General features: G+C 37.5%; 1 protein-coding gene across 1 annotated transcript; it reads left to right on the forward strand.

Annotated features, from left to right (window-relative positions):
• Positions 1 to 2,136: 2,136 nt before the first annotated feature.
• On the forward strand, positions 2,137 to 24,334 carry ZC3H15 (zinc finger CCCH-type containing 15). The gene is made up of 10 exons (XM_046659496.1): positions 2,137 to 2,427; positions 10,945 to 11,046; positions 15,637 to 15,748; positions 16,404 to 16,556; positions 16,988 to 17,079; positions 18,474 to 18,656; positions 20,483 to 20,629; positions 20,795 to 20,896; positions 21,651 to 21,774; positions 23,513 to 24,334. The coding sequence occupies exons 1-10, from the start codon at positions 2,353 to 2,355 to the stop codon at positions 23,701 to 23,703; spliced, it is 1,281 nt and encodes a 426-aa protein (XP_046515452.1). The 5' UTR covers positions 2,137 to 2,352; the 3' UTR covers positions 23,704 to 24,334.
• The last annotated feature ends 2,546 nt before the right edge of the window (positions 24,335 to 26,880 follow it).

Below are 26,880 nucleotides of genomic sequence, written 5' to 3' on the forward strand. Positions count from 1 at the left end.
AAAAATGACTATGAGAGGAGAAGGTTATCAGAGCAGGTACTGTATTTAGAAAAGGATATTCTTCACTTGAGGCAAGAAAATATCTTTTTTCTCTGCCGAGATCACAACTTCAGAGCAGAAACAAAAGCAAAGGTCAGAAGTAGTGTTACCAAGCCCTAAGGGACCAGTGAGCCACAAGTGGGTCCTTTTGCCTGGAGCCCCTGGCACCAATAGAACGAGACCAGGTTTAGAATAGCAGAGCAGAAAGGTTATTCATCGAGCAAGGAACAGAGGAGGTAAAGCCCAAGCTCTTAAACACCTCTCCAAAAGGAAGGTGAGCAGGGTTCTTCCGGGATGTGAAAAGGGAGTCGTCTCCACATCATCACTCTGGGCGAGGGCATTTGGGGCATGCGCAGATCTTCCCTTCCGGCGGACAACAGCTCTTGCATGTTTCCTTTTGCATACTCACCCCCATAGGCATCTTGAACCTTTCTAGTTTGGACTGATTCTGCTGTTTGGTCACCTAGCATTGTTCTACCTTGGTTCCTATAAGCAAGCACAACTTAAAAACAAGCATTAAACATGGAAAATGTTTTAGGGACTTCTGTGGGTGACAGTAGAAGGCTATTAAGAACTATGAACCTGCAGCCACTATTATAATTTATGAGATTTTAGATTCCTTATAATTTCTCCCTATTTGTTACTTATAATTCATCGGTTTTATAAGAACGATTACGGGTAAAATTCTTCAAAAAAAACAAATGGCCCAAAGTATCTTTGGGGGCACTAAAAAGAGGAAGCTAAGGTAACTACATTCCACCCCCACAGTAAAGGCGAGGATCCCCAAAGAATCAAATAGATTATAATACTGAGTAAAGACGGAAGCAGGCTGGGCCCTCTGTCCTCTGACAAGAACAACTACAAAAATAACAAAAGATAAACGAGGAAGTAAGTAAGTAAAAGACAGGGGAGTCTATCAACCTGGGATAGGAGCCCAGATGTAGTAAACTCCCTGTGTGTGTATATATATACATACACAGACACACACATACTTGGGATTCTTTGGCATTAGTTCATGTAGAAAATTACTAAGCAAATACTCAATTGCAGTAATTAAAGGGACTTGTAGTTTACTCCTTATGCGAATTAATGAAAATGATTAAAAACTCATCTAGAAAGATGATTCTTGGGCTCCACAATGCTCCCTAAAAGATACAGTTTAGACAATAATCACGGAACAAAAGTAACAGCCAAGTAATGTACATATTTAAAAGATAGTATTTTGGTTTGTACAAATATCAACGAGCCCCATTCATTCAAGTATCTTTTCAAACAAGACCTACTGTTGTAACGTTAGCGATAGGCATTTAGACTTTAAAGTCAGACTGCTGAAGTGAGAATCCCTGCCTCAGCCTTTTACATAACCTTGGGCATGTTTCTTCCTTTGTGTTTCATCTGTAAAATGTGAAGAGTAACAATTCCTACCTCAATGTCGTTGAGTAACTATATGAAATAATGTGTGCAATATGCCAAGGAGTTTCTGGACTTCTCAAGCACTTAATGAAGGCTGTCGAGGTGTGCTCTCCATTCTCAAATTAGGTTTGGTTAATTTCACATTGCAAAAGAGTTTTTAGGAATCATCTAGGCACTTTCCTAAAATCTGAAAATAACTTGATAAATATAGTAGGTCAGAATTCAAGTGTCTTCTCTGGGCCGCCATCCCTGGCGCTCTTCAAATGAAAGAAATTTTTTTCCTTTCTTGATAAATCTTCGCAGAAACCTAAAGCACACAGCACTCACCAGCCGGCCAACCCTGCCCTTCCAAGACAAGAGAAGGAGGGAACTGGGCCCGCCCACCAAGCAGCCTCGAGTGGCTGCGGCTTCTCAGTGGTCACTCAGGATGGGGGTGGTACAGGCAGGACCAGCAGGACAAACCTTCACTCGAGGCGAAGACGGACAAAAAGAGTCACCCATACTCGGCGAAAGGGAACGCGTAGGAAAGACACAAGTGCAGTGGGTTCCAACCCGCTTGCCCGGATTCGCCCTCAGGCCTGCCGCAACCTGGAAGCCAGGTGAACTACATCACGTGTGACGCACGGTCATTTTCCCACGTTCCGTCCCTGCCCCCTCCGTGCCGGCAGCGGCAAAAGCGCACGCGCAGCTCTGCTTCCGGGCCCCTCTCCTCGCTACCCACAATGCTCAGCGGCATCGACCTGTCGCAAAGGCCGCGTTTCGGCGGCGAGTGAGCGACTAGCTTTCCGTGCGGTGCAGGGCGACGGCCGCCCGCGTCTTCCTCCTCCTGTTGCCGCAGGGCCGGGTCCCCTGAGGGTGTCCAGCTGCGCTTAAGTCTGGCAGGTGCCACCTGTCTCCGCAATGCCCCCCAAGAAACAGGCTCAGGCCGGGGGCAGCAAAAAGGCGGAGCAGAAAAAGAAAGAGAAGATTATCGAAGTGAGTACCCACCCCCTCCCCCACTCACGCCGCGAGCCCTCAGGGAAGCAGCCTCCCGGTTCCGCGCTGCCCGGTTCCTGCTCGCGTCTTCCGGGGCCACGTGTCCCTCCCTGTGGCTCTGGGTGACCCACTGCCCCTTCTCCCGTCCCCTGATGACGCTCGCTGCCTCTCATCGCCTCAGTGACGCTGCTGGCGCCCCCGCGCCCAGCCTTTGCCTCTCCGCCCACACGCCCGCCTTCCCGACCCTGGTGCGCCACCATCCCCTCGATGCCCGCCACAGGGTTTTGTCCTTCGCTAGTCCTCAAAATTGAAGACGTTTCTAGGCTTGTGTTTTAAAGAAAACGCTGCACGGGCTCAGGCCAGACTCTCTGTGGAAGGCCGATTTATGACGAGCCTTTGTGTCCTTTTTTTTTTTTTTAACCCATCACCTAAGAGTAGTAGTTACTTCTTTCAAGCCAACATACTGGTGCTTCGTGCCTTTTTTTTAAAAAAAAAACCCATCTTTAAAACTGTTTCAAGTTCCATAAGGAGTGGGGGTTTCATTCAGGTCGCAGTCCACCGTCTTGTACATAGCACTTGATACATATATTCAGAATTAATAACGCTCTAAAAGGGATTAGGTTTCGGTGCCACTACGTATGTTAAGTGCCCTATCGGAATTTATGTACGTGTTTGTCTGTATGATTATACATATGTGTACGTTTAGTGCTTTAACGTGAAGCCTCTAATGGCTGAGAAACGCTATTGACGTTCTTAAATGTTTTGTTTGTCTTCTAACGACTGTATCAGTTTCTTAAAGAGAATGATCCATATTTGAGATTACATAAATGTATCATATAGCTCCCAACCATATATTTCTTCCCTCGATTTCTGCTATTAATCCTTCTGATAAATAGTTCCTCGTGTGCTCTGGATGTAATTGGAAAAAGCCATGACCGTTTTCCTGCATGAGGTACATCTGAATAATAGAAAGTCTTTTGTGGAATAGTTACTTGTTATTAGAATGCGACCCATATGCATCTTGGGTGTTTTGAAATGAGATGCTTATTTACAAATGATTGTTTTTAATATTTGGTGTTTATAGCCTTGAAAAATAACAGTGAAAGCCCTCAGGGCTTCATTGTGTAAAGCTAATCAGATCTTGTCTTTGTCGATTTTCACATAAAGTTTTGTTGAGGAAGATTCACCCTGAGCTAACATCTGTGTCATTCTTCCTCTGTTTTTTAGTATGTGGGCCACCAGCACAGCATAGCCCCTAACAGAGTGGTCTAGGTCTGCTCCTGGGAATCGAACTTGGGCCTCCTAAGCTGAGCACGCCAAACTTTACCACTAGGCTTCTGGGGCTGACCCCCAATTTTCACATAATTTTTTAAGTTGCTGATTTGACTTAACCAACATACAAAGAATTCTAGTAGCCTTGGCCAAGTTCCAACTCTGAAGCTGTATTTTTATGCCAGTTGGTACTAGTTAGAACTGTCGTGAAGTAGCATAGCTAGCAATTTAAAAACAGAATGACTGTCATCTTCACACCTGTGTCTGCTATCACCTTTTTGAACAATCTATACTCCTGGCACTTTGGTAGATCTCGGGATGGTCATCTGATGGCTTCAGTGCAGTGTAAACCAAGGGCATTTTTAGGGATGATGTTATACTTGTCCGTTTCCTTTACTGAGGTTGAATTAACATGGTAGACCGTCATGCAAAGTAAGACTCCCATATAGGTGTGAAATGAAATGTTATGTGACAATTTACAGTACTCTTTATGTATTATTGAGCTTTACTGTATGCAATTGTTTTATTTTTAATTGGTAGAACTGGTTATTTTAGTTTTAGGGAATTATACATGAAAGTAATTTAATAGTATCCCATCAACTAAAAATGATAGGTATATGGCTCCATTCATCTTGTAACAAGGTTATTTTTAAGGTAAAGAGAAAGCAACTTTAGTTTCTTTAGTGAAGAATTTGCCAAAGAAAAGTGCAAAATAAGACAGCTACATTTTTTAACTCAACAAAAATATCCTAACAGAGTTGTGAAATTAAGCCTTGGGTTTTTTCCCCTACATTTAACTTATATGATTGCTTTTTTTTTTTAAATGGTGGTGAGGTTTTGCAGACTCAAGTGTACTGCATAGATACCTGGTACCACTGGAGAGCTATAAAAATATTGTGAATTGTAGTGTTAAGTTACATCATTTGTTGTAAAACTAGATTTATAGAGAATATTCTATTATCCAGCCTCGTTAGGAAACAGTATATTCCACTTTATTCAGTACTATAGGTGACTTTTTTTTAACTTCCCTAAAGCTATAGCATGTCTCAATGGTTATTGCAAGGAGTTAAGGAGAGGTATAACAGGCTTCTGAGTTGCGTTTCATACAGAACAGGACTTATATCAATTTTTGTGTAAATTTGTACAATTCCAGTTACTAGAAAGGGTTATTACCAAAGCACTTGAAAGGCAAAGTTAAATGTATTTTTATGACAAACTTTTTTGTGTGGAGGAGGATTAGCCCTGAGCTAACAGCTGCTGCCAATCCTCCTCTTTTTGCTGAGGAAGACTGGCCCTGAGCTAACATCCGTGCCCATCTTCCTCTACTTTATATGTGGGATGCCTAGCACAGCATCGCTTTACAAGCAATTCCATGTCTGGACCCAGGATCCAAACCGGCGAACCCTGGACCACCGAAGCGTAATGTGTGAACTTAGCCGCTGTGCCACCGGGCCAGCCCCAGTGACAAACTTATAATGAACATAATTGAAACATGGTTCATACTGGTTATTGATCTTTATGACTATCATAATTTTTGTCGAAAAATATTTCTTTATAATCTGTTTTGACGTGTAAAGACTAGTATTTATTTCAGAGTCTGGTTAATTTGGTGAGGTTTTGTAGAAATATGACCTGAAATTCTAAGTTGGTCAAAAATTGATAGTGGAACATACGAGTTTAAGCAGCACTTTTGGATAGACTTTAGAATAGGTGGTTGCCCTGCCTACCTGTCCCCTCTTCAGTACTTCTCTTGCTCCCGCTCCCACCACCATGGGCGCTTACTATAGAAAAACAACAGCAGCATATAGCTTTTGAGAACTCTAAGGAAAGGAAATAAAAAGAGGCATGAGAGACAGCATAATTTAATGAAAGAAGCACCAGCTTTGGGGTCAGATAGACCTGGGTTTGAGTCCGTATTTCAAATTAAAATTTCAAACTGTAGTTTTAGGCAAGTTACAATGACCTACCTGAACCACAGTTTCTTATCAGCAAAATGGAGCTACTTCCTCTGTTACAGAGCTGTAGGTTAAATGAGATGACATGTAAAACACTTGACATATGGTAGATATTCAGTAAATGGTAGCTGTCGTTATTAATATTGTAAGAACTGGCTAAGGGTAATAATAATCTGACTAAACTGCATTGTCTATGCAGTGCTTACTTTCTGTCACTTGAAATAATTTCCTTACATTCCCTGCATTTTTTTCTTTCCCTGTTGGGAGTCCCCAAAATTTCATGAATTCATTTGCATTAGTAAGTATTTTCTTTCTAAGGTGAGTCTGTCAAAAATGGTTATAATTCTGTTAGACACAGCTGTCCCAAATGGCATATACTATTTTCTTTCATATAGCTAAAATTTAATAAATTGAAGTCAGCTTTGAAAAGTAGAAGGTTTGATTATGAAAAGGGAGAAATAATCTTTGGGTTTAGGGCAAGCAAATAAAGGATGTCCTGCTAAGGACTTGTAGCAGCAAGGAAGTAGTAATAGAGACCGATAGAGACAGGATCCAGGTGTGTAAAGGATGAAGCCAGAGAAATGATTGATTGCCAATGAAAAATTTCAACCAAGGTCAACTGTTGATTCCTTGAAGCTTCATTAACCAGCTGCAGAATATCCATTGAATGGATGGATAACAGAAGTACATTAGACAGTGCATGTGAGGGAAGAGTAATGAGGTAAAACAGTGCCAGCCTCTGTGTACCCTAGTGTCCTGAAAGGTAGACTCCTGTTATCTTGGAGCACTATTCATTATTGACCTGTCCTCCCACCCCCTTCCTTTTTTCAAACATCTTATTTTAAGGAGTGGAGGCAGGCCTGTAAAAGAAGCAGGATTACTTAAGGGTGGGAGGGGGAGAAAGGGTCAGTTTTAAGTGAAGTCTGGAATTCACTGGCTGTTCCGGCTCCTGGAGCCTCAGGGAGCCATCCTTTTCTTAGAGTTACTACCTGCTTTCTAAACTCCTTTATATTCAGTTTTCCAAGTCTGAAATACACAGAGTTCCTTCCTTATAACCTAACTTTGTTAATCCAGCTAGAATCACTGTTTCCCTCATTTTATTTTAACCGTGATTTGGGATCGATTGTAACCTCCAGTCTTCCCACGTCATATCCTCCCATCCCCAAATCTAGGTTAGTTTTTAGGTATGGGTCTGTCCTAAGGTCCAGAAAAAGGAAGGAAACCCTTTTTGAAGTACCCAAATTTGCAAACCATCCTATTTTCAAGAGGCACTGTTGGTGTCCCAGATCTACACTGTGGTATTCAGAAAGCTTTTTGTGTACCAACTGGCCCAATAACTGGACTAGGTTTCTCTGCGAAGTAGTTTTTCGTGGTAGAAAGACTAAAGACTTTGCTTGGAGTCCAGTACACCTTGGTTCAAATATCATCTGTGTCACTTAATAGTTAACACTTACTGGGCCAAAGGTCTCAGTATTTGGGGAAAGGAGAGATGAGAAAAAAGCCATCTACAAGTGATAAATTTACCCAGCTCCTTTCATTCTCCCAGGGAGATAAGTAGTAGTACCCTTTTTACAATTGAGGAAAGAGGCACAGAGGTTAAATAATTTGCCCAAGATTACTGAACTGGCAAGTGGCAGAGCCAGAATTCAAACCCAGGAAGTCTGGCTCCAAAGTCCTTGCTGTTAACCGCTGTGTTATACTGTCTCTTCATACTAAATCTTTTAATTTTCACAACAATCCTAAGAGGTTAGAGTGAGTCCCAGTTTACAAATAAGAGAACTGGCAAAGAAGGTAATTTACCTGGTTCTGTTTAGGGTTAGAATTTGGGCAGTCTGACTCCAGAGCTTATATTCTTAAATTTTTACACTATAGAGCCTGCCCGTTATTAGCAGTATTACTTCAAAAGAATTGTTGGAAGTTTCTGGATTTCAGTATCCACATTTACAGAGTGAGATGATAGTACTTCATAGAACTGTTAAGAGGATTTAATAAAGTATATATTCAGAAGTTTATGTTTAGTGAATGCTAGATAAATAAGTATCCCCTATCTCTGTGGAAAAAATTTCAGAGCTCTAACCTTAGAGACTTTCAAAACATAGCTCATTCATTATCTCTTTAGACTGGTTAATTATGTGCTAAAGGAGTGTAATTAAACCTGAAAAACTGTTTTTCTTCTGGGATCTGGAGATTATACACATACCTCTATCAGAAGCTGTTTTCATGAATACTTTCTCTTCTAGTTGGCCAGGTTCTCTTAAAGTACTTTTTTCTTTCCTGAGTCTTCATGTATCATTATCTATCGTATTATTTGGCCTTGTTTATGGATGTTTGCTTGTTCTCTATGGTTACATAGGGACATAGATTGAACCCCATTTATGCTCTTCTTTAGTGAGGCATATGTAAATGCTGTTGCACTTTGCTCCTAATAATATTTTTATCTAGAGTTTTCCATCCCTCCCATGAAAGCTCATGTTTTGTAAAAGGAAAGTACAGTCGGCCCTCCATATCCACAGATAGAAAAGCCTACAAAGGCCTGTGGTAGTTGCGTCTGCACTGAATCTATACAGACATTTTTTTCTTCTCATTATTCCCTAAACAATACAGTATAACAACTATTTATGTAGTATTTACATTGTATTAGGTATTATAAGTAATCTAAAGATGATTTAAAGTATACAGGAGGATGTCCATAGATTAAATGCAAATATTGTGCTATTTTATATAAGGGACTTGAGTGTTCATGGATTTGGGTATCTGCAGGGGTCCTGGAACCAATCCCCTGAGGATACCAAGGGACGATTGTATAGCATTTCACACCTGGTAGCTGCATATGATCATTTCTGTCCAGATGCCACATTATCCTTGACCATCTTTTCTTCTAATTGGATTGTGTTAAACTCTTATGTTTAAAAACAAGGGAAGCCAGCCATAAAAATCTCACTGCAGGGAATTTCAACTTGGATGTGCCTCTGACTACCTTTTTTATATGTATAACCTATAGAAAATTCATGTAGAACTTTTTAATATGGGATATTAAAACATGAGATAGATGGGGCCAGCCCAGTGGTGTAGTAGTTAAGTTCACATGCTCTGCTTTAGTGGCCCAGGGTTTGTGGGTTCAGATCCTGGGTGTGGACCTAGTACCACTGGTCAAGCCACACTGTGGCAGCATCCCACATAAAAAAAAATAAAGGAAGATTGGCACAGATGTTAGCTCAGGGCCAGTCTTCCTCACACACACTCACAAACTTGAGATAGGCATTTAAGTAGGGGAAAGTGAAGTTTTGGTATATGGATGGATATGGATGCAATGCATAAAGAGATATTTCCCAATGAGAAATAAGCTTTTAGAACTAAAACCCTCTTAAGAACGTAGAACTAAAACCTTCTTAAGAATGTAGAATGGTAAATAAAAAAATAAAAGAATGCAGAAAGGGCTATTTTATTGGTTTGAGATGCTATAAAATTATGTTGTGTGGGATGTTTTCAAATACTTACCCTATCAATACTGTTTTCCATTTCCAACTTGTCCACGTAGGTATGCAAGTATTCTGTACTTATGATATTCTTCCCATTACCACGTCCCTTCCCTTAGAAATAACCAAAATAAAGACTTTAAAATGGCCACTTAATTTATTTCAGACTGAATGCCTCTCAGAGGATCTCAGGTTACTTTCAAAAGTTCTGTGAAATTAGGAGACATCTATAATTTTGAACTTCAACAAATGAAGATTGATAGTGGATAGATGAGTTGGTGTCTGGCCTAGTAGAGCAAAACAGTCAGGCCTGAGTTGCCCACCTAGGAGTGTGCTATTGAGAAGCAAGTGGATTTGCTGTGCAGAATTCCAGGGAAGTCCAGCTGTGGGAGGCACTAGGTAATGCAGAAGGAGAGACGCTGAAAACTAGGGCCCTAAAAGTGTGAAAATAGCTGATAGTTCCTGTCTGCTACCACTCAGCCACATGATTACCCCTGCAAGAAACAGGAGGGGAGAAAAATAAGTCACGAGGCCTCTCTGCTTCTGGAACTCTAGGCACAGAGGAGGAGGGAGGGTGCTTAAAATGTGAGCCTGAAAATGGCCACTAAGGAGTCTGTGCAGTAAATGAAGAGGGACCTTCTTTCAACTGCTCTCCTCTCCAGTCCTTTAGCCAAGCTTATTGCTCTCCCAGCTAGAGGATCCTTCTCCAGAAAAACAGAAAAGACAGAGAAAAAGACTTCAGATGCCAGTGTTTGGTGGTTTCCTGACAGCCTTACCACCCGTTCACCTTAGTGGGGAGCCCACTAGTCAAGCCTCCTGTATTAGTTTCCTAGGGCTACCATAAGAAATTGCCACAAACGAGGTGACTTAAAACAACAGACGTTTATCTTTCACAGATGTGGAGGCTAGAAGTCTGAAATCAAGGTCTAGTAGGGCCATGCTTCCTCTGAGTGCTCTAGGGAAGAATCCTTCCATGCCTCTTCCTGGTTTCTGGTGGCTTTTGGCAGTCCTTGGTTTGTGGCTGCCTCACTCCCCTCTCTGCCTCTTTCTTCACATTGCCTTCTCTGTGTCTGTGTGTCCTTTTCTCTCTTCTTATAAAAATACCTGTCATTGGATTAAGGGCCCACCCTAATCCAGTGTGACCTCATCTTAATCATTACATCTGCAAAGATCTATTTCCAAATAAAGTCACATTCTGAGTTTCCAGGTAGACATGAATTTTAGGGGAATGCTATTCAACCCGCTACAGCACCTCCTCCCCCCCCACACACACACACTTGTGCAAAAAACTAGTCTAGAACTTAATGTATCTTCGTATGCAGTATTCCCCAAAATGTGCTCAGTAGTACATAATCCGTCAGAATACTCTGAGGAAAATGCATTCTGAGGGAAAATAAGATTTGGAATTGTTGTCTGCTCAAGGCTCCAGGATATCTGGTGCTTAAGAACAAAAAGCCCTGTTAACCAAGCATTGTCCTAAACTTATTTGACTGTAGGACTTCTTATTCTGATATAACAACTCTGCACATCCTGTAGAACTGATGTTTTCAAACACACTTTGGGGGGAAAAGCAGCATAGAGTAACAGGTTTAATGATAGTTGTAAGTATGTATTGAATTGTAAAAAATCCTGGGTGATGTTTTGAGGTCATTTGTTGCCTTGACTTGATGTTTTAGTACTTTGCATGTCTGTATAGCCTAAGAAAGAATAATTTTCTTATCAATAAGTAAATGAAAGAATGATTTTTAGATATGACTGAAAAAATAGGTAAGAAATTAAATTGGTAACATATTTCTATACTCTTTCTCATTTAGGACAAAACTTTTGGTCTAAAGAATAAGAAAGGAGCAAAGCAACAGAAGTTTATCAAGGCTGTCACTCATCAAGTTAAATTTGGTCAACAAAATCCACGTCAGGTAAATAACTTAAATTTCTGCATTTTCTTCATATGGATGTGATGCAGCATCTGTTACATATAAAATATTTGATATTCTAATTGTATTTCAAAATGGAATCCTACTCTGTAAACTTTTCTGCATCTTGCCATTGTTTCTCAGCGGTACCTCTTAGGTATTCCTCCAAGCCATTTTATATAGCTCTAATTTATTCTAATGGCTGCATGCTATTCTACAATGTCAATGTACTATATACCTCCATTTCACTATTTGCGAGTGATTACTTTATTTCCAGCTTTCTGACACTGAGAACATTTCTACAAGAAATGTCCTTGTACATATGTTCTTACATGTGTTTATGCTTTTATTTCTGTGGCATGAATTATCTGGTGACACTTTTGCAAATTAAGGGAAATGGATTTCTAATCTTAATAAATTAAGTTTGCCTCATCACTTTCCCTGGAGATTGTAATACTTCACATTTTCATTTGCAGTGGGTGAGTTATAGGTACTAAAGTTCTTTTTAATGTTTTTAAATCTGGTAAGTATAAAGTAATACCTCATTTTTACTTTGTTTCCCTCACTACTAGTGACTTTGAGTATCTTTTCATATGCTTGTTGGCTGATTGGGTTTGTATTTCTCTGACTTGCCTATTCAAATCCTTTGCTTTTTTGGTTATTTGTCTTTTCTTGTCAACTTATGGAAGACACCTTTTGTCTGCATTTACGGATAATTTGTGATGTTTCTGTTATATTTTGTTGTACAACAATATTTAGTTTTTGTAATGTCAGATATGTCTAGTTTTCCTTTCAAGTGGTTAAGAGGTCTCCCCTGCCTCTAGATTGTGTGTGTTTTTCCTAGATTTTTTTCCCTAATCATTTCACTTTCAGTCTGTAATTTCTCATATAAATTTATTTTGTATGTCACTAAGTTTATTTTCTTGCAAATGAATAACCACTTATACCAGCATCATTTTATCCTACTGAATTGAAATACCACTATTGACATATGTTAAAGTCTCAAATACGTTAAGATCTATTTCTGGATTCTCTTTTCTGTTCTATTTATTGTCTGTCCCTAGACAGTATCACATTGATTTTGATTATAATGGCCTAGTAACATGTTCTATTAGCTACTAAGGCATGTCTTTTCCCCCAGGTGTTACTCTTTTGCTATTTTTCTGGCCGTTCTTAGGCATTTATTCTTCCATATGAATTTTGAAATTATTTTATCCATTTGGCAATTCATTCAAAAAAATTAACCCCATTTTCTTCATGTTCTATAGATCTTCCACTTTCTTGAGTTTAAGATTTTATAGACATGGATCTTTATTTTAGAAAGTACTTTTTTCATCATCCTATCTCCTTTTCCTTAACTTTTGGAAACTCTTTTTTATTTTCCATCTGAAATTATCAGAAATATTATATACTCATGAGATGGGTAACCCCTGTCTGAAACAAATTTCTCTCACTCGTGCTGTCTACAAATTGGTACTTCTAACACTTTCCTTTCTCATACACACAGCTTGATTCCAGAGCCAGAAACTATTCATCTTCCACGCTGCTAACTTAGTAGCCTGGTTTAGTAAAAATGTATGCTCAGGGCTCGGAGTCAGATCACCTTGGGTATGAGTCTCCCATCTTATTTGTTATGTGATCTTAAATTATTTAGCGACGCTGGTCTTTATCTGTATAGTGGAAGGACAGTTAACCCTTGTATGTTCCCTATGGTGATTAAATGGGAAGATAATGTCTATCTTCTGGTGTAATACAGATGTGTAAGAAGAATTCACGTTCTTCCCTTATCTCCTTTTCAATCCTCTGCCTTCTCCCTCTACTTTTTCTTCTTGTGGGAAGTATATTGACTGATAATTTCAGATTTCACAGACTTGAGAAAGCCATAAGATTTGTGGTCATAGTTAGGTTTGATAGTACATTCAGTATTATATTTTTGATCATTTCTTGGGTACCTGGGCTTTTATCTGCAAACATGAGGTGCTTAACCACCATATTTAATATTGGAAAGGAGCGGCAGTCCTGCTGTTAGAGCTGGGCAAGAGGTGCCCCACCGTAGGCCTTGTGCTGTCGAGGACGACCCTGCTCTGTGTCTTCTTCAAACATAGCTCTCCCCATAGGCAAGGAGTTAGTGAGGCCAAGGGGACATGCCCACCCAGAGTGTGTACTAGCCCCCCTCCACAGCTCAGGGCCTGCGAAAGTCACGTTTGCCCATATCCATCTTAGGGTATACTGTGCTGCCAGTATGCCTGAAGTAGTCGAAGGGAGGGTATGTGCCTGGAGCATGGACAGGGCCCAGATCCCTACTGTGTCCGCCTCATCACCTTCCACCTCCTTGCACACACATGGTGGGATGAAACTCAGGGTGGGAAGAGGAGGAGCTGGGAGTTGACTCTTGCTTTACTGCCTTGCTTCAGAGTAGAACTCCGTGGAACCTGAGTGTTTTAAATTTGAACGTGTCTTTCCAGATCATCAGGTATATTTGTCAAGTAGGGATACAAACCATATTTTACTTAACTTTAGTTTGATTTCTAGCTTATAAACATCTACAAAAATAGTTTGCAGGCCTCTGTTGTATTCTTCCTCTGGGCCCCAGAAACGTATGAGTGGGCCTGATGAGCAAAGTATACTTTTATTAAAAATAGTGACTTAAATTTCTTCTTTTTAAAAATTTTTTCCCATTTTTCTATTTAAGCATACCCACCACATAGTCAGAGTCAGGATTTGGAATGACTTTAACCTTATCATAGCATTTGGCCACTCCCTTCCTGAAATTGCCTCTTCCTTGAATACTTTTTTATCCTAGATTTCTGCCTATTTGTTTGATGTTTCTTGGTCTTTTCAGTGGGCTTTTTATAGATTCTGTTGGCTCATTTAATATTGGTATTCTTCAGAGAACTGTGAACTTTTTTGTCACTTTATTTGCTGTCCTTGAGTGATCACATACACACCCAAAGTTTTAATTGTTATATGTAAGCTGCTATTTCTAAAATCTTTCTCTTGAAATAGACCCTCTCTCCAGAAATCAAGATTCATGTCCAGCTGCCTTCTAAAAAGCTCCACCTAGATGCTCTGTAAGCATCTCATATTCAGTACAGTCATGCACCACGTAATGATGTTTCAGTCAATGACAGATCTCACGTACGACATGGTCCCATAAGATTAGTGCCATATAGCCCAGGTGTGTACTAGTCTGTACCTTCTAGGTTTGTGTGAGTACATTCTATGATGCTTGCACAACAATGAAATCTTCTAACAGCACGTCTCAGAACATATCCCCATCACTAAGCGACGAGTGACTTTATATCTAAAACTGAGCTCGTGTCTTCCTCCTACCCTGAAACCTGTTCTCCTGTATTCCCTGTCTTGTTTAACAGCACTAACCATACATGTGATAATCCTAGACTATTTCCTCTCTCTTATACTTCATGTCCACTCAGTCACTTAGTTCTATCAGTTCTGTCTCCTTAAGAACTCTGTCTCGCCCCTTTTCTCCCTCCTCTCGACTAATGCCTCTTTGAAGCTCTTATGTTTTCTTGCCTGCAGCAATTGCATCAGCCTCCTACTTTTCCTCGCCTTCATTCTTGGGCTGCTTCTAGTCCATCCTTCACAGAGTTGCCATCGTGATCTTGATATAATACAATCTGATTGTGTCACTGCCTTATTTTAAACCCTTGTCTTATCCTGTCACCTACTGATACAGACCAAACTTCTCATTGGTGTTTCTCATACCTTGTTCCTTCTGGTCCCTGTGTCTTTGCAGTGGCTGGCTGTTTCTGCATTCCTGTTCTTGCCCATCAGAAGAACTGTCCATAAGATATTAGCTCGGTCTAATTTTCTTAGGCATATAGGCATTCCTTGTTCCCAGAGCACCATGTATTATATTATGGTTGTTGACATGTCTGTCTTCCCACTAGATTCTGAGCTTCTTTAAATAAGCATCTTTGTCTTTTCATCTTTGTATCCCCTGTCATCTAACATAGGACCTGACATATAAATGTTTGGATGAATCCTCTAATCATATTAGGTATGTAAATCATATGCTTGGAACTATATCATATGTGATGTTTGTTTTGTTTTGTTGTGTTGATTAATCTCCCACATTGACCTTACCCAACATTTTTCCACAAGGAAAAGTATTTTGGGTGGTTCAGTTCTTTATTATGTGGGACCGCACATTTCAGGATGTTTGCATCTCTCATCTTCTGAACACACCCACATGTTTCTGGGGAGTAGGTTGTTGTCACAAGAAGAAAATCTCAGGTGAGAACCATTTGCTAAAAATGCTGGGCATGTAGCAAATTTAATAAATGCTTATCACTGTAAGTTTTTGAATATGCTTTTAACTTAGCATGGTACCATTCATAGATTTTTTTTTAAAGTCAGCTGCTACAAGATTTGGCAGTTTCATTTAATAGCTTAACCACACCATTTAATACATACTGAAAGGCCCTTGTAACACTGATATTAAAAGGTAAGGACTATATACATGTAAATATAAAAATGTCTTTATGTTAGTGATATTATATACATTACTATATAGTTAAAACTATTATATGAAATCAAATTTACATATTATACCTGGGAATATTATAGGTAGCACAAAGTGAAGCTGAAAAGAAATTGAAGAAAGATGATAAGAAGAAAGAATTGCAAGAGCTAAATGAGCTGTTCAAACCTGTAGTTGCTGCTCAAAAAATAAGTAAAGGTAAACTTTAAATTTCAGAAATGTTGTTTTATCAAATGTAATTTATGTTTAAAAACTCTTAATTTGTTTCAGTGTGTTTTCTTCAGCATATAAACCAATTGTGTCTACTGTGAAAATGATACTCCCTTTGTCAGAATTACCTATATTAATTACTTTCTTAATGGTTCCTTTATATATGTCCACAGCTATGTCATTGTACAATTAAAACTCCAGCCATTAGCCCCTGATTTATGTCAAAATTAAGAATTCAGGCAGCCTACTAGTTGATTTATAATATCCAGTCTTTGGTAGTAGCCAAGGCAGACCTATGGTTGTATGAAGTCAGTCTCAAACTCTTGGCTGTATGCCTCTGTTTATGTTTCTCTTTTGCCTCCTGCCTCATTGACTCCAACTAGACAAGTAACTGTGCAGTAACCTATGTGTTTGATTTACCACCCCCTGCCCCCTTGTTTGGTAAGAATAAAAGAAACAGAATGGATATAAAATACTATAGAAAGAACTTAAATGTCTTACTAATCACCTATACGTAGTATTTTCCTTTCAGATTAGTGAATGGAAAATAGCAAGTTAACCAAAAGTAATTATATCTCAGGTGGAAGCTATACTTTATGATCTGTCTGATTGTAACGCAAATACTAAATGCCCCTTAACATAGGTGCAGATCCCAAATCTGTGGTATGTGCGTTCTTCAAGCAAGGACAGTGTACTAAAGGAGATAAGTGTAAGTTCTCTCATGACTTGACTCTGGAGAGAAAGTGTGAAAAGCGAAGCGTTTACATTGATGCAAGAGATGAAGAACTTGAAAAAGGTATTTTTTTTTTAAGTAAATAGCTATTAGTTTTGGTTTGTTGTTACAAAAATATTTAGTACCTTGAAGAATATTTTGGTCTTAGTAGGACAAACCTCAGTAGGTTTGTAAAGAATGATTATTATTTTCCAGTAAATCTGAACTTACCACATTATGCCCTTTAGTTAAGTAAATGAAGATGTTTTAAAGTCAGTGACTTATTTGGATTTGTTTCTCACCCTTTCTTCTAGTATTACCTTCTCATTTGCCTAAACTACTTAAGATTTTGGTGAATAATCTTACAACAGTGTTTATTCCTACCTTTGGTGTATTAAAGAAAACGTGTTAGGTCATAAGTCTTAGAATACAGCTTTCTTGTCTAAGGAGATATGCGATGTGGTTTGGGAACAGTAAAATTACAATATTTAGTCTTCATATCTCCTTTTATTTAGATACTATGGATAATTGGGATGAGAAAAAACTGGAAGAAGTAGTGAACAAGAAGCACGGTGAGGCGGAAAAGAAAAAACCAAAAACTCAAATAGTATGTCCTTTTCTTGAATTGAGTTGCTGTGGTATTTATCATTAGGGAGAATTATGTGGCAAGGTATTTGCTGCTGTTTTCTACTGGATTATTCTTTAAGTTATTGGATCTTTTTATAAAGATAGGGAACATCAAGCTTTGTTCTTATGCATGTAGGTTATACAAAATTAGATTCTTGTTCAGAAGTAGTCTGAAAGTCATGTGACTGAAGTCCTTTAGATGCCATTTTCTGAAGTGACCTTACTTTCTCAAATAGTAGCCAGTCACATACTCAGATAAGAATTCTTCCTTATTTTTTGTGCAAAATGAATAGAGGGAGAACTGTTAAACTAACCCACTTAATTAATAACTTGTTCTATTTTAATGGTGGGGAGACTTACAATCACAAAGGTGAAAATATTGTTACATATGAATTGCAAAATGAGTTTTTGGTAGGTAATGGCCCCTATATTGCAGGAAATGTACTTTTAAAACTTGGTGCCTTATTTCTCAGACCCTGCATTCATGTCCACATATTTATCTGTAGTGCAGGTACAATGAAAAACCTTGCTTGCTAAAATAATTCTAAATACTGGTTTTACTTAGATCTGTTCTGTTTTTTTCAGGAAAGGAATATTGTTTATTAGTTAATTTTTCCTTCTTATTTGCAGAGTTTATTCCCTGAGGCTTCAATACAATTGCATCTTGCACACATTCATGTTTTGAAGGGTCACTATCCTTTGTTTTCCTTTTGTACCTTGCTTCCTTCTTAGATGTAAGAAATTGTCTACAGGGGCCAGTCCCTGTGCCTTGGTATGCTCCACTTTGGCAGCCCAGGTTTGGTTCTCAGGCGTATACCACTTGTCAGCAGACATGCTATGCCGGTGACCCACATACAAAATAGAGGAAGATTGGCACTTGGCACAGGTGTTAGTTCAGGGCGAATCTTCCTCAGCACCAAAAAAAAAAAAAAAAAAAAAAAGTTTATAATTTCAGGTAATTCAAATAGTGTTTATTATTATTACGCATGTGATTAGTTTTTATGAAAGATCAAACCAAAACAAAATCATTGGTTTTATTTTTTATAACCATTTATATATTTTCTCATTTAAAAATCAGACTTTCAGGTTACATTTACAAAGGTTAAACTGAGGCAAGTCCTTTTTGTATAATTTTAAATTTGGAACATTGTTGAAACTAGAAATTTTATATAGATCCTTTCTAAAGGGAATTTACCATTGTATTAAGTATTTTAAGATTAATTTATGTGTGCATTTCTGCACAAAGGATGCTCTGTACATAAGTGGTTTGCCTAGGATGTGAATAAGAATGTAACTTGTTCACATGCTTATGAATTTACCTTGGAAATGAAGTACACTGAGCCAGTACTTGTAATAGTATTATTGTCTCTGTAGGTGTGCAAGCATTTCCTTGAAGCTATTGAAAACAACAAATATGGCTGGTTCTGGGTATGCCCTGGAGGAGGTGATATTTGCATGTATCGTCATGCACTTCCTCCTGGATTTGTATTGAAAAAAGATAAAAAGAAAGAAGAGAAAGAAGATGAGATTTCATTAGAAGATCTAATTGAAAGAGAGGTAACTAGTGTCTTTTTCTTACCGTAAAAAAACTAAAGCAGAGGCCGGCCCCGTGGCCAAGTGGTTAAGTTCCTGTGCTCCGCTTCGGCAGCCCAGGATTGCGCCAGTTTGAATCCTGGGTGCAGACATGGCACCGCTCATCAGGCCATGCTGAGGCAGGACCCACATGCCACAGCTAGAAGGACCCACGACTAAAATATACAACTATGTGCTGGGGAGATTGGGGGAGAAAAAGCAGAACAAAAAAAGAAGATTGGCAACAGTTGTTAGGTCAGGTGCCAATCTTTAAAAAAAATTTTTTTTAATAAAAAAACTAAAGCAGTATTTATTGTGAAATTCTAGTATTTACCACTTGGGGGCAATAACATGTTATACAAGGGGAAAAAAATGACATTTCCCAAAGTTGCCTTACTCTACTCTTTAATTATTCTTGTATATCTAAAGTGTAACCCTAACCATAATTATTAGCCAATCCTGACATTAATTTTAGAATTATGAAACAATTTTTAGGTACTAGCCTCTGGCTTATTAAATAAATTGTTTTCATAAGATTGATACAGTAGTATATCACTTCATTAAAATGCTTAATCACTATTCAGACTGACTGAACTTGAAGTTTTAGATGTTTTCCCTGATGTCTTATTTTTTCACCATTTTACTAATCATTAACATGTATGGAAGGAGACAACTCCAACAACTACAGTTTTTCAGTTGTATGTTTTAGTATCACCTGTGGACTCAAAATACTCAATCTGCCGATAGAGGGGAATGACTCTCGAAGAGAATCTTCAGCTACTCATTGCTGCCTCAGCACAAGAGTTTTAATCTATGAGTTGGCAGATGTAGCGCTTGGGAGTGACAAAAATGTTGAGATTATTCGAAATACTAGATTTAGGATTGTGTATTTGAAACTGTATGCATTTTTCCTTGACTTGGATAATCTAAATGTATAAATGTCTCATGTTGGGGTTATATACATTTGTTCTTAAATGGACATGGTTTGGTGTCTCAGACAGGAGGCAATATACTATAAAAGAAAATGTAGGCTTTGGAATCAGGTGTATTTGGGATTATTTGTATCCTGATTCACACACATATTAGCTGTTAACCTTTGGTAAATTTTCCATCACCATCTATTTGCTTATTTGTGGAGAGCGATGTGTTAGCGTATGTGTATAAAGCATTTAACACAGAATACCTGGCAGATGTTCACTAAATAGTATTTTTCTGTATGTTTATTACTTGATTATTGGCCCTGAGAAGCAAGTAGTGTTTTTTTGCTTAGTTTTTGCTCATCTCCTGAGGAACACAGATGAAACTTGGATATCATCATGGTGCTTTTCATATTTACTGTTTTCAGCAATTATGTTAAAACAATTTCTCATGACAAGTTTTACTCACTTTCAATTTTGAAAAGAAATCTAGCTTCGAATAATATGTTTTATAATGTTTCTATCTCTGGACACTCATTTTGCTCATTGCCATGTAAAATAAAAATAAATAAGTTTGGGGCCGTCCTGGTGGCATAGTGGTTAAGTTTGTGTGCTCTGCTTCAGTGGCCCAGGGTTTGCAGGTTCGGATCCCTGGCACAGACCTAGCACGGCTCATCAAGCGATGCCGTGGTGGCATCCCACATAAAATAGAGGAAGATTGGCACAGATATTAGCTCAGAGACAATCTTCCTCACAAAATAAGTAAATCAGTTTATTCTAACCTTAATGTCTTTATAACAGTCATAGGCAAAGACTTAATTGCATTTAGAGAAAACTGTTAAATGCTATTATAGGTGACTTTGAGGGGAAAACTTAACTCTTTTATCTTTGCAGCGTTCTGCCCTAGGTCCAAATGTTACCAAAATCACTCTAGAATCTTTTCTTGCATGGAAGAAAAGGAAAAGACAAGAAAAGATTGATAAACTTGAGCAAGATATGGAAAGAAGGAAAGCAGACTTCAAAGCAGGGAAAGCATTAGTGGTATGTCCCAAAATCACCCAAATAGATTCCTTTATGCTTTCTCTCATTTTATAATTTCTGTGTCGTGCAAGAGTTTATCCTTATTTAATAGGTGTATGTCTAAAATCAGTGACCAAGAAATGTTGGAATTTTGTCCTGAGTTTATATGTTTGTGTATCTGAATAGATCAGTGGTCGTGAGGTGTTTGAATTTCGTCCTGAACTGGTTAATGATGATGATGAGGAAGCAGATGATACCCGTTACACACAGGGAACAGGTGGTGATGAGGTAAGAGAGAGCTTTGGCACCTTGTCTCCTCATGTTGATGGAGAGAAACAACAGAGTGTGGCAATAGAGCGGCATGGTTGAGAGTACCAACTCTGGGCCCCCATTCAAATCCTGACTCTAACCCGGGAAATTCCCTACACTCTAGGCCTCCACCCTCATCTGTAATACCCACATAATGATGAGCCCCACATCACAGGGTACTTGGGAGAATTAAATTAGGTAATAATTTATATTTACTTATAGGTCTTTATAGAAATTAGGACAGTGCCTGGTATATAGTTAAGTGCTTATATATGTTAGCTATAAAAAGTATGTGTTTTATTCTCCCTCTGAAAGAAAAAAGATTTTTGTTTAATATTTTATACTAAAAAAAACATAGGACAGAGATTCTAAATAGTACAGAGTAGGGAGCAGGAGACAATAGCAGCGTCAGTTGGTTGGAGGCAAACTTAGTAATAGCAGATGGCTAACTGTTCATTTTTTGTATGGTTATAAAACTCTGACTTATTTGAGTTGAAATATTAGAATATCATACTCGTGTAAAAATGTGATGTCAGAGGAAGAAACTTCAAATATGCCATTGCTATTCTTTTTTCAAGAAGTTTAGAAAAAGTGAATTTTGGCAGTAGTCAATTGTTTGTTTTCACTTGGCATTAATAATTTGTTTCATTAAAATAAATGTCGCAGGTAAAAGGCAAGTAATTTATGAAAACTTTTTATTAGTAACAACTTTCTTTTCTATATATTTTTAAAGGTTGATGATTCAGTGAGCGTAAATGACATAGATTTAAGCCTGTACATCCCAAGAGATGTAGATGAGACAGGTATTACTGTAGCCAGTCTTGAAAGATTCAGCACATATACTTCAGAAAAGGATGGTAAGTATGCTAACTTTTGTGTAATTCTAAGAACTGGGAATCTGTGCAAAGGGGTTAGACCAGCCTTGGCAAACGTAGATGCCTGCGTGTACCAGACTGGTAACATAAATGTGTGGTTTGGCTGTAGAAATGAGTGGCTGGGTGGATACTGAAGTCATTAACTGAAACTAAAAGGGGACGAAAATGAGTTTAGAAATGTAGCTAATGAGTTCAATTCGAGACCTCATGACTTAGAGATATTTTGGTTATCAAAAGTGGCATTGTCTAGGATACTTTGTGGACATTCGCAGGAGGGAAAGGTTTGAAAGTCATCTGCACTGGTAGCTGAGAGGGAATCAACTCACCTAGGCAGAATACATAGGATGTGAACATTCTAGAACACGCTGCAAAACATCAGTGTTTTAGAGTAGTCAAAAGAGGAAAAGCTTGGGAAAGACACTAAGAAGGACAGAGAAAAATTAAGAAGAGTTTCCAAAAAATCAAGTAGGCTAAGAATTGGAAATAATTCTTAGTTGCAGTTAGGAAAAGAGTTGTAGGAATAGGGTGCCAGTTTTCATTAGGACTGCAGTAATATAAAGAATGAAGACAAAAATCAGTACAGACCACTCATTCTTAAGAACTTTGAGGGGAGACAGGGTCATGGGAAGGGCTTTTTAGGATATGGGAAATCTAAATATATCTGTAGGCCCTAGTAAAAGGATCTGGGAGAGGAGGGAAAATTGAAGATGAAAGGGTATTGGTTATAGAAGCAAGATCTGAAAGTATAAATAATGAGTTCAGTTAAGGGTGAAAATTATAGTTACATCTAATTGTACCTTGAGTAAGGAGTTTGAAGAGAGAAGTAAAAGTTTGGCATGGTTGCTATGAGAGAAAAAGGTAGAAATCAAGGCAAAAGTTGAGCGAGAAAAAGCTAAACCTTATTTTTACAATAAAGGAGTACAAGTATAACTTGAAAAGCTTGACTGCCCTCCTGAGATCTGAAAATGCTGTCAGATTTTATCTTAGTTCCAGTCTGCAGACTCATTTGCTCCTTTTAGAAGTCAGGCTTTGGTGAGAGTAGGCACAATTTCAAGTACTTAGAGGTTATAATCTCCAAGACTGTCATCAGAGATGTTTGAAATAGCAAAAATCTAAATTAGGCTATTAAAAATTGTCTTTGTGTAAATATTGGTGTCACTGAACAAGAAAAAGCAGCATTTTGTTCTCAATAGTTTATAGCCTGTAAGGAAAAGTAGCTGCATAGCCCTAGGTTCTTTTTTCACAACTTGATGACAAGATGAAATGTTTCTGGATTGACACTCATTTACAGCATTACAACTATGTGACTTAACTACTATTTGCAAAACTAAAAGCTAAGTAGCTGCTTATATCATAAACATTTTTAAATTCTATAAACCGTTTATTCAGACAAAATATTATGTGGAAGTTGACTTTTTAAAAACCTAATTGCTAGATCATGTAGGGAACACAAAGTTATATAAGATAAATCTTGCCCTCAAATGTGTGAACCATTAAGCAGTCAGATGTCTACAGTAAAAGACATACTTTATACTAGGTATATATAATTGGTACAAATAAGCTCAGAAAAAGAAAGATCAGCCCTTGTTGGAGTAATCTTAGGGAAGGTTTTCATGGAAGAAGGAAAAGAGGAAGTGTAGTATCAGTCTGTGACTGTCAGTTGCTAATGTAATAGTGTTTTCTGTTTCTAGGCCTTATTGATTTCAATTTTTGTTTTTAGAAAACAAATTAAGTGAAGCTTCCGGAGGTAGGGCTGAAAATGGTGAAAGAAGTGATTTGGAAGAGGACATTGAAGGGGAGGGACAGGAAAATGGAGTCATCGATGCTGTTCCTGTTGATGAAAATCTTTTTACCGGGGAAGATTTGGATGAACTAGAAGAAGAATTAAACACACTTGATTTAGAAGAATGACACCAAACAGTCAAGGAAAAAATTAAGCCGGCTCAGCATGAGTTGAAATTGACTACATTAATATTTTTCCACCTAGAATTCTTCAACAAGATGTTTATTTCCCATGCTGATTCTGGAGGGCTTACTCTTCCTCCAAAAAAGGAATATTCTCCCTACGTCTTGTCTTCTGACTTTGGCTACATCTCATAGTAAGTTCAGAGTAGTTCATGATAAGTTGAAAATATAATGGTCATTGCAGAAAATGATTGATTGTTGTAACTGTCCACTCAAGTAGGAAGTGTAACTGCTTTTCCAGCTTTTGATTTTCATTGGGCATGTGTTATTACAAGGACAACATAAATTTAAGTTTAAAATACCCTTCATTTAACACAGTTTTTAATGAGTGGTTTCATTTCCTTTGTATTCATATGTTTAAAAGACTGCCTAAAATATGAGCACTGTACTTCATAAAGGAAACTACATATGCAGATTCAGTATTGTTTATCTTTGGACAATTAGATGGACATATAAAATGAAACTTCTTTAATCTGACAGGATCAGCTGCAATGCCCTGTGTTAAACTGTTTTAAACTTTTTCCTCTTTTTTGCCAATAAAGTTGTAAATAAAGACCATCATACATTAAAATCCAAATAATGGGCCTTTTTTTTTTTAAGTTTTTCTATGAAAGTTTTCTTAGCATTTCTAGCTTGAGGATTTTAACTTAATATCTCTTATGGTTAGTTAACAATCACAGAAGGCACAAACATTTAAAGGGTTCTCTTAATAGTGATTACAGAACTGTGTAGACTACTGACAGTACTACTGTGAGTTCAGTAACACTTATCTTGAAAAGAGACTACAGGTGATGTTATATGAAAGGGTAATTCATGGACTGATACATCATCAGCCTCATTGAATATCACCTACAGTTGAACCAAACACTACTTAAGCATTGTTGTGGAGATCCATGATGATAGTACATACTAACCTTTGATTACTCTGTTTGAAAGAGTGTAAACAAATCTGCCTTTGACGTTGAGATCCCCTGAAAAATTAGGGTGATACTTTTAAAATGGACATAACTTGCTAATGACATGCTTAGTACTAGTTATACTTTATTATCATTTTTATGTAAATATAGTTTCTAATAGTAATGCAGTGCTGCTTTTGTTATTTGCACATGTAAATGGATTTTAAGGCAACTAACCTAATAGCACTAAAATGTCAGGTGACCTGGACCCTAATCTTGTTTCTGTCTTAGATAAGTTGTATGATTTTCACATCTCTGGATCTTAGTTTCTTTATCTGCGTATAGAAGTTAAAACTTAAGAAAAAATGATTGTAAATCATGTCAAATGGTAGCATCAATATTGATAAAGAAATTGACTGCCTAGCTATTCAGTATTAGTACTATAATTGACATTTTTCAAATGTAGAATATCATGAGCCAAGTTTATTTCCGTCTACAATGAAAGTGTACTTAAATACTTTGTATATAAAAAAGACTGCTTGAGGGTTAAAGTTGATATCTGAAAGGTTTGTTCTATTATTTTCATAAAAACGTTTTAAAATGTTACTTATTGCATTATTTAATAATGAAACATTTCCAAAATAATCTAAAGAATTTAGATCTTTCTAAAGCTATAACCCAAGCAATCTTTTTTTTTGCATTTTTAAAACCATCTAAAACTTTCCTAAGAATTATCTCTTAAAAGTTAGAATCCATTTACTTTAGACCCTAAGTCGTTTTCTTTTAAGTGTATTTAAGGTAGGCCTAAAGTAAACGAGTATGCTGAAGGCTTTTAGTTGTTTAGTTTAACGTCTTGCTACTTTACAGCAAACATGTGATTTTGAAAGCAAATTTTCTTTAATAAGCAAATCAAAGGGAAAATGCTACAGTGTGGAGATAATTTTTGATATCTACAATTCTTTAAATCTAGGAACGCCTTCATTTATCTTGCCTGTAGGTTTCTTCCATTTTAAATGCAATATATGCTCAGAGAATGCCAAAAACATTTTAATATGAGAAAATCAAAATGCAAAATTAAATCTGCTTCTAAAATAACATGTAGTACCTTTAGAGGCCAGTAGGTATAATTGTTGTGTTGTTCATAGTATTACCCTATATAGTACAGTAAGTCTGAAATTGGCTTTTTCAAACCCATTCACACATAACTTTAATTTTAATTAGTTTTTTCTTATAAATTGTTCTTTTATATAATTCCCATTGTTAACATAGATCTCTGTAATCTAATTTCAATTATGTGAGTTAGCTTCATTTTTAAAGGTTTATAGTTTAGAAATTCAGAAATGAATAATGAAGCCTCCTGCAGCAGGGGAACTATGGCTTTGCACGCACTTCTTTCTAGTCTGTAAAATGAGATAATTTTACCAAACGTAAGAACTTTTCATTTTCTCCTTAATATCTAGGAGATTACATCAGCCTACATTCTTTTTATCCTATACTTAATAATGATTAGAGCCTATAATGATCCCATGTTTGCCAAAATGTAATTCAAAATAGTTAGATTATGAATTTTACCTCATTTCTGCACAAATGATTTGTATGATACTGGAAGCCCACCATGGATGGACTGATATAAAATTGTATAATTGTTGTATTATATATTTTTAATATTTGAATTAGTCAACTCTGACCATTAATGTGATAGGAATGAAACTACAGAATCGGACGTTTAGATGTAGATCATTACAAAAGCATTGCATCCATCCTTAGGTTTTAACACACAAAGTGGACAGAGGGAGTTTGTGACAGAAGTTCATACAGAGAATGATATGAGTTCCAGTTGTATTCGGGGTAGTGAACTTTGTATAAAAAACTTTCAGGATCACAGACCTACCTCTCACTCTCTTTATTAAGTTCGGGACCGATTCTGATATGTATGCTGTTATGTTAGTGCTTTCAGGTACTTAACACATTGTGTTCATACTGTTTGAACATGTTGCAACGAATGTATCTCAAGGAATACCAGATGACAGGATGGACTACCAAAATCTTATGTTTGGGGTTTTTGTCTTTTTTGAGTGCATATTCTACTGGTAATAGTAGTGTTTTCTAAATAAAGATATCACCTTGTTTCTCAATAAATAAAAATTACAGAGGTAGAAATTAGTAGAAGCCCACAGCTTTTGAACTCTTAACCTAGAATTTAGTGACATCTGCAAAATTACATGAC

The sequence above is a fragment of the Equus quagga genome, chromosome 4, assembly GCF_021613505.1.
Source record: "Equus quagga isolate Etosha38 chromosome 4, UCLA_HA_Equagga_1.0, whole genome shotgun sequence".
In the NCBI taxonomy this organism is placed as follows: Eukaryota; Metazoa; Chordata; class Mammalia; order Perissodactyla; family Equidae; genus Equus; species Equus quagga.